At 41.1% G+C, this 12,129-nt stretch overlaps 1 protein-coding gene across 4 annotated transcripts in view; it reads left to right on the forward strand.

Moving 5' to 3' along the window:
• Positions 1-1,783: 1,783 nt before the first annotated feature.
• The window catches only part of LOC143022126 (uncharacterized), a 70,456-nt gene continuing 60,110 nt past the window's right edge, over positions 1,784-12,129 (forward strand). Inside the window, exon 1 of one of the 4 annotated variants that reach the window (XM_076180142.1) lies at positions 1,784-1,892. In XM_076180142.1, the coding sequence (XP_076036257.1) occupies positions 1,865-1,892 (28 nt within the window). In that variant the 5' untranslated portion in view covers positions 1,784-1,864. Of the gene's footprint in view, positions 1,989-12,129 lie in introns of all 4 variants that reach the window. The other 3 variants (XM_076180143.1, XM_076180141.1, XM_076180144.1) reach the window with 3 other exon arrangements.

Below are 12,129 nucleotides of genomic sequence, written 5' to 3' on the forward strand. Positions count from 1 at the left end.
GTTTTGGAGCCTATGTCCAAGTACAAGAAGGCCCTAGAGGTTTTGGCAAACCACAACCAGCATAGCTACCATGCCGCTGCCATGACCCGTATGGAGGCCTTTCTCGACACCGTGCGTGACCCGTCGAGGGCCATCGACGCAATCTTTGCCACAACGAGGCAGGAACGCGTTGCGAAAAACCGTCTTTTACTCGTTCCGGTAATCGAGAGCGTTCTTTTTTGTGGTCGCAACATGGTCCCCCTCAGAGGACACCGTGACGATGGCCCTTTCTGATTGGTCTTGCCGTCGCTGAGTCTGTGCTAGCTCACACTGTGGAGCCTAGCCGAGCCTTGCAGTCCCCTATGGTCGATCTAGTCTCAGCGTACGCTAGAATTGGTGATGTGGTGACACATCTAAACAAGACTCGGGAAGGTGCACTGACCAGCTTCCAGGACATCTTCAAGAAGGCAGAGGGGTTCGTCCAGGAGATTGGTTCATCACACGACACCATTCCTGTACCTCGAGTTTGCAAGCGTCAAACGCAGCGAGGGAATTACCCTTCCAGACAGCTGAGGAGTATTACCGAAGATCTGTATATGTCCCATTCCTCGACCATGTATTGACTGAGCTGCAGACCCGGTTCGGGAATGATATTATTCCTGTTGGCTTCAATATCAAGAATCTGCTCAGCAGCGCTGACGGAGATGTTGCTGCTGTACTGGAAGCGGCAAAGGTTTATGAGGCTGACATCGAGACCTTGAGCCTCGTGAAGGCGGAAGCAGAGCGTTGGTATTCAACAACAATGAAGTTCGAATCCATTGGAGATGCCCTTGCCCACGCCCAGACCCGAATGTATCCGAACCTGGCCAAGCTCCTCGGAGTTTTGATCACGCCCCCAGTCTCGAACGCAGAGGCCGAGCGTTCATTTTCAACCCTGAAGCGACTGAAGACCTACTAGTAATACTACGAGTCAAGATCGCCTCAACGGCCTGGCGCTACTCGGCGTTCACAATGAAATCAATATTGAAATAGCCAGTGTAATCAATGTATTTGCCCAAAAAAATAGGAGGTTGATGTTCGTGTGAGATCCCATAAACAATGTTGTGTGTTATTATGTAATTTAGATACTTTTATTAACAGGTTCAGAAGTTCATACACGTTTTTGTTTGTATTTCTGTTTTTAAAGCTACTTTTATTTTTTATTACTTCCATGAGTCCAAGTGCACTAACACTACACACGGATCCTGAAATAATTTCTCTCTATGCGAGAGTATACGCGTGCCAGTGCTTTATCACTGACTAGCACAAGCGTGTAACAATATAAAACGAATATACATTCTATTATATATGTCAAAAATACAGAAACATCTGAAAAACATTATTAAGTTAAGTATACCTCAGACTTCTGGTACATCAGACTACTCAGAGGAAGGAATTCATGTTAGCCCCCCCCAAATTTTTATCCTGGATCCGCCACTGAATGGGATGACAGAAATACAAGAGGACACGGAAAGAAAATAAAAAAAGAGCTATAGAAGAGATTTGAAAAAGAACAGCTTTCCTCACAGAGTAATAGACAGTTGGAACAAGTTAGATGAGAAAGTGGTGTGTGCAAAAACAATACATGAATTTAAAAATAGTTTAGATAAAATGTAATATGAAGACGGGACCCCACGAGCATAGCTCCCCTTCCCGTCAAATACAACTAGGTACAACTAGGTAAACACACACACACACACATATATATATGTATATATATATATGTATGTATATGTGTGTGTGTGTATACTTATATATTGGGCTACTTTTGTCAGAAATTTGCGACTTTTAGTCCTGCAGCTCGCGACTTTCGGCAGTTTACATCTGGCAACCCTGATTATGGTTTATGGTAAACAATGAGGAGGAAAGACGCGGTAAGACGAAATGTAGCATACATAGGTATTGTTGTTGGACGCGAGGGAAAATATAACAGTGCAATATAGCCACAATGAGTGAAATTATGGATCCAAGTAAGTTAAAGGTAGCAGAGCTACAAGCTAGAAATTTAGACAGTAAAGGAAACAAGGCGGTGCTTGTTGAAAGATAGCGCGAGGCACTGGAAGCTGAAGCAGCGTAAGGCATGGGTTTGTGTACTACTATTTTCTAGAATATATTACATTGCATTGCTAAAATTGGCTTTGAACAACTCCTGGTGGTAATTGAGTTCTGAGGGAACTATGGTTTCAGATTGCCACAAAAGAAGGAATGGCCACCTGCCGCTGAAGAAGGCGGAATAAGATAGTTACATAGGTCATAGTATGATAATGATAGTTGTAAACTGAATTGTTGATTATTTTTTTTAAGTTTCGGAATGAGTATGTTTTCACAGTTGTATGTGAAACATAATGGTAATTATTTTAAATGTAGCCATCCTGGAAACTTTAGGGACCTAAACATTGGTATGGATGTAGGGAATCTGTAGTAATACGTAGTTGCAGACAAGGTCAAGGGACAAGTAACATAGTATGTTTAGTAGATGTGTTGCTATGCCAGAAAATCTAGCTTTAGAATTTAAAGAAGACTACTAAGCATTGTGAATATGAAAGTAAGACTGCATGCCAAGGCAAGTTAAGTTTGAGTATGCTAATTTTGGAGTAGAGCTCTAAATCTGTTTACACATTTGATTTTGATGAAGTTTAGACATAATGCTCTGTTAATTTTTTGGAGGCCTAACTGAGGGAATACTAGAAGAGACCCACAAAACACGAGATTAGTTGGTATTGGTCGTAATAAAGTAGTGGTATATTAATTTACATCCAAGAGGGGGGTCGCACTACTTAGCGACAACTAGCAAGAACCAGCGACAACTAACAAGAACTGGTGTCAGCTGCATTAATTAAACTGACAACTAATATTTTTGGGCATAAAATGTATCTTGCAATGATTTATGATGTATTCAAACCTAATTTGATGTGATATACAAGACCTAAGTTTAATTTGGTGTAAATTACCAACTTGCAATGGTTAGGATGAGGCTCACTTCCTTCTAGAAAAGCCTTTTTAACACGTCATTCGAAACTAATCCTTGAAATAAAGTAAAACATGCAAGACAAGATATATGTACAATAGAATGGATGAAAGGTATTGCGCAGCAAAATTACAAGAGAGACCCTAAGAGGAAATTTATTAATCATATTTATTTTGTGTTGACACTGATTGCCAATTTATCTTCACTTTTTCTTCAATTCAATAGTTGAGTTGATAGTTATTACTGAATTCTCATCAATTTTCTCAGTACCACTGACAGCGAGATGACACGGAGTTCAAATGATGTCGGGTGATTTCGGCTCAGGGTTTTTCTGGACTGAAATCGCCGGTGACATATTATTCTTTTGATAATATATTTTCTTTCAATAATAGATAAATAATAATAGTAGTCCTCCAAATGTTGCTATCATTGTTTTCATTGAAAGAGAATATATTATTAAAAGAATGTTAAAAATTACTTATATATCATTTCAAGTAACAATATTTTTTCCACATACTGTGTGAAAATGAAATTTATGAAACAAATTATCTAAATTGAAATTATACAACTTTCATGTGTGGATGAAGGTAGTGTAATTATTGCACAAAAAGTTGCCTAACATTGATAACATATTATAACAAGGAGTCTAGGGTTGGGTTGTTCAAAAAACTAATTCTGGCGTTAGTTTATTTTGATGTTAAATGTCATGGTAACGCTCTGTGTTACCATGATGTTTAATGTCAAGATATATTTAACGCCAAGATAGTGCAAAATTTTGTTTTGAAAAACCCAGCCTAGAAGTTCAACATCATTAGTGAGCATGCAGCATGGAAGCGCATCAAATGTAGGATGTTTCAGCCACAGACGTTTCGGCCAGAACTCTGCAGGGTAGGACGTTTTGGCCAGTCCTCCAAATGTTGCTATTATTATTTACTTAATATTGAAAGAAAATATATTATTAAAATAATTAAAAAAAAAAAATTTAAAGACAATAACTTGTAGAACGCAAGATGTGGACGTTTTGACCTACATTTGTGGATGTTCTGACTCGTAGTTGTGGATGATGTGGACTTTTTGACCGGTTACCTTTGGCAGCAACCGAATTTTTTAGTGTTGTCTTTTTTGTTTTTGTTATTTTATTCCCTATTTTATGTCTTTATTCTGTATACTAATAAAACATTGTAGTTATAAGGTGAATAAAGATTTGTAATTCGTAACAGAGGGCGGAAAATTCAGTAAACTTAATTTGCTGTGAAATGGAAGTAATTCATAATTTTTCGCTTCTAAGTTTAGCCATGTGCTATAAGAGTGAGAATTGACAGTAGGGCATTGTGGTGACCATTGAAGTTGACACTGATGCTTACCAAAATAAATTAAAATATATATAAAATCCCTACTCAAATTTTTACAATTTTACTGATGCTAAACTAAACTATTTTATTTGTCCTAAAACGGCACCATTTTGATCATCAGGCAAATATTGAGTGAAGTTCAGATTTCAGTTGTAATTAGTTCCTTAACTAAGCATTCAATTAGTGTCATTTTGATTTTGATTTTTTTTACTCTTAAGGAAGGATTGAACGATGATCAAATAGTGCCATGTCAGGTGACTAGAATTCAGCTTTCCAGTCAGTGTCTGTGACAGCAATTAATTACTATCAAAAGTAGTGACAATCATGGTGTTGGCCTATATATACTTCGTGTATTCAAGTGGAGGGAGTGAACATGAGGGGACGTCCTAGGATGAGGTGGATGGATGGGGTGAAGGGGGCTTTGGGGAAGAGGGGAATGTCTGTTGAGGAAGGACGGGAGAGGACAGAAGACGGGTGAATGGATGATGTTGTGATTGCATGAGGTGGAATGGGCGGGGGGATGGGGGGTGAGGTAGTATGTGTGAGCAAAATTTGACGCAGCCCGAAGGGATTTCTCCCCGTCCTCTCCTTTTATGCAATGGGGGGACGGAGAGGGGGGGTCGCCGATTTAATGAAGCGGCCTTGCTGTGGATGTGCTGTGTCTTGTGACACTGCTTCTGACCCAGGGCAGTGGACAAGGTGCAGGGATGACCCGTCATCCAGGAGGTGCTAAGATAAGAGGGAGGGTGGAGGGGTGTGGAGTGTATTCAGGGATGGAATGGGTGGAAATGATTTTATGCCTTTTCCTTTTTGGCTACTTCCCTTGTAAGGGGGGAAAAGCCTTGGTATGTGTATGTATGTATTCAAGGTCAGGTATCCAGTCTCTCAACTGCAACCAAGCGACAGAGCGAACGACGGCTATTTGCGATCTTTTGGGCTGAGATCATTAGTTGATTGTTTGGCGATAAGTGGCGAAGGTGATCTGAAGGGGTGAGATCAGTTAAGTATTGAGCGATCGGTGGAAATTAAGGGTTGACAGATAGTATTATGGCAAGTCGTGCCAAGAGAGCGAATGTACATGAAGCGGGACGCCCACACAAATGAACTTGCTGGGCTTGCGGCATTTGTGGAATGGAAGCTGGCGCAGAGGCGATCTTCTGCATATCTTGTAGACAGTGGAATCACCGACGGTGCGAGGACCTAACTGTTGATGAGTTCAGGGCACTGGGTGATATTGAGCCAGAATACTGCTGCCGGGCGTACTGTGCGTCTTTCACATCTGGAACATTCTGTTTTAGACTGTCACTGAGCCACTTAGATCCAGGCGATGAAGGTCAGCTATCATGGGTGGAAAAGAAGGAGTTGGTAATGCAGTCCTGGCGACGGGAAGAAATACTGCTGAAGCATGCACCACCACTGAATTTCACCAAGTCGTTTGCATTTTGATTTTGATTTTTTTTTACTCTTAAGGAAGGATTGAACGATGATCAAATAGTGCCATGTCAGGTGACTAGAATTCAGCTTTCCAGTCAGTGTCTGTGACAGCAATTAATTACTATCAAAAGTAGTGACAATCATGGTGTTGGCCTATATATACTTCGTGTATTCAAGTGGAGGGAGTGAACATGAGGGGACGTCCTAGGATGAGGTGGATGGATGGGGTGAAGGGGGCTTTGGGGAAGAGGGGAATGTCTGTTGAGGAAGGACGGGAGAGGACAGAAGACAGGAGTGAATGGATGATGTTGTGATTGCATGAGGTGGAATGGGCGGGGGGATGGGGGGTGAGGTAGTATGTGTGAGCAAAATTTGACGCAGCCCGAAGGGATTTCTCCCCGTCCTCTCCTTTTATGCAATGGGGGGACGGAGAGGGGGGGTCGCCGATTTAATGAAGCGGCCTTGCTGTGGATGTGCTGTGTCTTGTGACACTGCTTCTGACCCAGGGCAGTGGACAAGGTGCAGGGATGACCCGTCATCCAGGAGGTGCTAAGATAAGAGGGAGGGTGGAGGGGTGTGGAGTGTATTCAGGGATGGAATGGGTGGAAATGATTTTATGCCTTTTCCTTTTTGGCTACTTCCCTTGTAAGGGGGGAAAAGCCTTGGTATGTGTATGTATGTATTCAAGGTCAGGTATCCAGTCTCTCAACTGCAACCAAGCGACAGAGCGAACGACGGCTATTTGCGATCTTTTGGGCTGAGATCATTAGTTGATTGTTTGGCGATAAGTGGCGAAGGTGATCTGAAGGGGTGAGATCAGTTAAGTATTGAGCGATCGGTGGAAATTAAGGGTTGACAGATAGTATTATGGCAAGTCGTGCCAAGAGAGCGAATGTACATGAAGCGGGACGCCCACACAAATGAACTTGCTGGGCTTGCGGCATTTGTGGAATGGAAGCTGGCGCAGAGGCGATCTTCTGCATATCTTGTAGACAGTGGAATCACCGACGGTGCGAGGACCTAACTGTTGATGAGTTCAGGGCACTGGGTGATATTGAGCCAGAATACTGCTGCCGGGCGTACTGTGCGTCTTTCACATCTGGAACATTCTGTTTTAGACTGTCACTGAGCCACTTAGATCCAGGCGATGAAGGTCAGCTATCATGGGTGGAAAAGAAGGAGTTGGTAATGCAGTCCTGGCGACGGGAAGAAATACTGCTGAAGCATGCACCACCACTGAATTTCACCAAGTCGTTTGCATTTTGATTTTGATTTTTTTTTACTCTTAAGGAAGGATTGAACGATGATCAAATAGTGCCATGTCAGGTGACTAGAATTCAGCTTTCCAGTCAGTGTCTGTGACAGCAATTAATTACTATCAAAAGTAGCGACAATCATGGTGTTGGCCTATATATACTTCGTGTATTCAAGTGGAGGGAGTGAACATGAGGGGACGTCCTAGGATGAGGTGGATGGATGGGGTGAAGGGGGCTTTGGGGAAGAGGGGAATGTCTGTTGAGGAAGGACGGGAGAGGACAGAAGACGGGTGAATGGATGATGTTGTGATTGCATGAGGTGGAATGGGCGGGGGGATGGGGGGTGAGGTAGTATGTGTGAGCAAAATTTGACGCAGCCCGAAGGGATTTCTCCCCGTCCTCTCCTTTTATGCAATGGGGGACGGAGAGGGGGGGTCGCCGATTTAATGAAGTGGCCTTGCTGTGGATGTGCTGTGTCTTGCGACACTGCTTCTGACCCAGGGCAGTGGACAAGGTGCAGGGATGACCCGTCATCCAGGAGGTGCTAAGATAAGATAAGAGGGAGGGTGGAGGGGTGTGGAGTGTATTCAGGGATGGAATGGGTGGGAATGATTTTATGCCTTTTCCTTTTTGGCTACTTCCCTTGTAAGGGGGGAAAAGCCTTGGTATGTGTATGTATGTATTCAAGGTCAGGTATCCAGTCTCTCAACTGCAACCAAGCGACAGGGCGATCTGTAGCGAACGACGGCTATTTGCGATCTTTTGGGCTGAGATCATTAGTTGATTGTTTGGCGATAAGTGGCGAAGGTGATCTGAAGGGGCGAGATCAGTTAAGTATTGAGCGATCGGTGGAAATTAAGGGTTGACAGATAGTATTATGGCAAGTCGTGCCAAGAGAGCGAATGTACATGAAGCGGGACGCCCACACAAATGAACTTGCTGGGCTTGCGGCATTTGTGGAATGGAAGCTGGCGCAGAGGCGATCTTCTGCATATCTTGTAGACAGTGGAATCACCGACGGTGCGAGGACCTAACTGTTGATGAGTTCAGGGCACTGGGTGATATTGAGCCAGAATACTGCTGCCGGGCGTACTGTGCGTCTTTCACATCTGGAACATTCTGTTTTAGACTGTCACTGAGCCACTTAGATCCAGGCGATGAAGGTCAGCTATCATGGGTGGAAAAGAAGGAGTTGGTAATGCAGTCCTGGCGACGGGAAGAAATACTGCTGAAGCATGCACCACCACTGAATTTCACCAAGTCGTTTGCAGTATTCGAAGGTGATGGCAACTTGGAAGTTGACCGGGCGGCAAAGGAAGTCATGGAAATGTACGGCAGAAATGAAAACAGCATTGTCAGGGTTCCCGTGAAAGTAACTGGAAATGGAAACTGTCTATTCAATTCACTTTCAGTTGCACTAATGGGCAATGAAAATCTCATTTCCAATCAATTACACCTGTCCATAACCTGGAACTATGCCTAGAACTACCATTTGCACGATTTATGAAATTTGTCCACATCAAAATAGCCAGGACCTGAATACATGTTCATATTGATTCCCATACTATTTTCATATTGTCACATTTCTTACTGTACGGATATTTGTTGACTAAAATATTCGTTGCTGCCAAGGGTAACCGGTCAAAACGTCCACACCTATGAGACAGAACGTCCGCACATACGAGTCAGAACGTCCACACATACGAGTTGGAACGTCCACAAATGTAGGTCAAAACGTCCACACCTTGCGTTCTACAAGTTATTGTCTTTCAATTTAGTCAATACACCAAAAAGATATTTTATTCATGAGATCCACGATTTATGTAATCTTTTTAGTAGGCAATATTTAATTAATTTTTAAGATTATTGTAAATTAAAAGTCGCATAGATTTTTTTTAGCTTTTATTAGCTTATGATGAACTGATGATGCAAAAATCATTGTGTATTGCGAAAAGTGATGTGAATTCAGTAATTAGTGTCATCTCAACTGATGATTGTTGAGCGTGGAAAGGTAATGTGAACTCGGTGTCATCTCGCTGTCAGTGGTACTGCGAAAATTGATGAGAATTCAGTAATAACTATCAACTCAACTATTGAATTGAAGAAAAAGTGAAGATAAATTGGCATTCAGTGTCAACACAAAATAAAAACAAAATAAATATGATTAATAAATTTTCTCTTAGGTTCTCTCTTGTAATTTTGCTGCACAATGGCTTTCATCCATTATTTTGCATGTATATCTTGTCTTGCATGTTTTACTTTATTTCAAGGATTAGTTTCGGATGACGTGTTAAAAAGGCTTTTCTAGAAGGAAGTGAGCCTCATCAGGATGTAAACCACCTAACCATTGCGAGTTGGTAACTTACACCAACCCCTGTGCTGACCAAAGAAAAGTTACGTTTTTATCCTCTGCAAAATTACCGTCCAGCCCGCCATCTATGATCACTGGTGGTATGGATCAAACTTCACTCTATTAAGTTTCTATTGTGTTATTAGTGTAATAGACTGTATATGGTTGAATTATTTGAACTATTTTCTTTAAAATGTGTGATTTTCATGTAATTTGATTAAAGAGAAGTTATGGTAATTTTGCAGAGGATAAAAACAACTTCTCTTTGATCATATTACATGGAAATCGCACATTTTAAAGAAAATAGATCAAATAATACAACCATATGCTAATCTTTTATGTAAAATCGTGCATTTCAGCAAAAATCGTCCTTGTTCAGGTTTGGTCGGTTATTTGTGAATCGGATGGTATTCGTAGCTGTGGCTGGTAATTTTGCAGAGGATAAAAACGTAACTTTTCTTTAACCAAATTACATGGAAATCATACATTCTAAAGAAAATAGGTCAAATAATGCAACCATAAGCTAATTTATTTTTATATAAAATTGTGCATTTGAGCAAAAACCGTCATTGTTTGGGTTTGGTCGGCGATTAGTGAGACCCCCAGCGTCAACTGAGATTAGTTGACGCTAATTCATTGGCAAATAAATTAAATTTAGGTCCTGTATATCGCATCAAATTAGGTTCGATTACATTATAAATCATTGCAAGATCCATTTTATGCCCAAAAATATTGGTTGTCGGTTTAATTAATGCAGTTGATGGTAGTTCTTGTTAGTTGTTGCTGGTTCTTGCTAGTTGTCGCTAAGTAGTGTGATCGCCAAGAGGGTACTGTGCAGCTAAAGTCATGTCCTTAAGTTGTTAGTATATTTATATTGATTTACATGGTTGTATATGGATGATGATGTGATGCATGGGGTGCAATGGGCAGGGGGATGGGGGGTGAGGTAGTATGTGTGAGCAAAATTTGACGTAGCCTGAAGGGAATTCTCCCCGTCTTCTTTTATGCATGGGGGGACGGAGAGGGGGGTTGCCGATTTAATGAAGCGGCCTTGCTGTGGATGTGCTGTGTCTTGCGACACTGCTTCTGACCCAGGGAAGTGGACAAGGTGCAGGGATGACCCGTCATCCAGGAGGTGCTAAGATAAGAGGGAGGGTGGAGGGGTGTGGAGTGTATTCAGGGATGGAATGGGTGGGAATGATTTTATGCCTTTTCCTTTTTGGCTACTTCCCTTGTAAGGGGGAAAAAGCCTTGGTATGTGTATGTATGTACATGGAAATATTTTCAGTCTTACCTGTTACACATGCAAAGTAACATGATTTGGTCTTTATGGTAAATTTTTTGAACAGAAGAATGAAGGAGAATGCAAGAGACCATAAGGCATACACTAGGTGACTAGGCAGCTCCATATCCATCACCACCTGTCATCCCCATCCAAAAAGTAGTCTAACCATTTCTTAAAACAACTGATAGTTTCAGCACTCATAGAAGTGCACACTTATGTAATATAGTAATAAAAAATTGAATAATTTTGTGAATTATAATACATCAACGTAATATACGTTATTCTTGACATAAATCAATAGTAAAGTTGCTGAAAGCTATTTATAAATGAATGTAGCCACTTTGACTACTTGAGGTACTATGGTTGTTTTGGTAGAGGCAGAGGTCGAAGAAATTAAAGTATGCTAAATTTGTATATTCTGATGTAACCTACCTACCCACCCACCCAAACCTGCCCATGTAACCTAACCTAATCTGCTTTTAGTAATGTGGTGCCTGTAATTCTAGAGGTCATCAGGCTGTTGTCGTTTCTGACCTCCGAATTCATAAAAAAAAGATGGCGTCAAAAGGGGTCTACGCAACTTTGTTTATAGATTTTAGCAACTTTCTGTATTACATTGATACTAGAAAATACTGGGTATTATTTTAGTTTTGCACACCTACATGATATAGCATTAGGAAATTAAATATTAATTTTGTAAATTATAATACATGAACGTAATGTGTGATTCCAATCACTATCAGACGATGGCTTTTACATTGTGGACCGGGTGCTCTCCAACTCCAGGTGATGTTAATAAGCGCTGTAACAAAGACAATAGGGTTTCCTTGGGCTTTGAGAGAACATGGGGTTCTGCCATCGTCTGTTAATTGCCTGAGGTATAGTAATAATCAGGGGCCGTATACACAAAACTATTTTGTTAGCCTTAACAATATCTGCTAGCTAACAGAAAATCACTAAAAGTTATGCACCAATGCTTAACTAACAAATGTTAGCTAGTAAACAGTTGTTTGTCAAGTCTCGCTAAACAATGCTGAAGTTAGCAGCTTATGAACATGTAAATGGACATATTATTAAAAATTGCACACATAAAACAGTGTTATTAATGCAGTTGCTCAAAATTTATTAATAGAGTATCATGATAGCACATAAATATCATATGTATGTTTTTTTTAGGAGTACTTATTAACCAACGACAGATATTTTTGAATGAAGGCGCATTGTACAGGCGGCCGCGCCACAGACAAATCTTCCTACAGAAGACTCAACAATTACTTTAGAGGATATAGACATGGCAGAAGAACCACAGAAAAATAAAAGGAAGCCAAACTGGTCACAAGAGGAAACACTCCTCTTGGTCAACGTGATTATGGAGAAATAAATAATTATAAATGGGGGTTTAGATAAGGCGTCAGCAACCACTCATTGCAAGGATAGCTACTGTCTCCTAGAAGGTAGCATCCAGC

Source organism: Oratosquilla oratoria, chromosome 43 (assembly GCF_046742065.1).
Source record: "Oratosquilla oratoria isolate Oo_2021 chromosome 43, ASM4674206v1, whole genome shotgun sequence".
In the NCBI taxonomy this organism is placed as follows: domain Eukaryota; kingdom Metazoa; phylum Arthropoda; class Malacostraca; order Stomatopoda; family Squillidae; genus Oratosquilla; species Oratosquilla oratoria.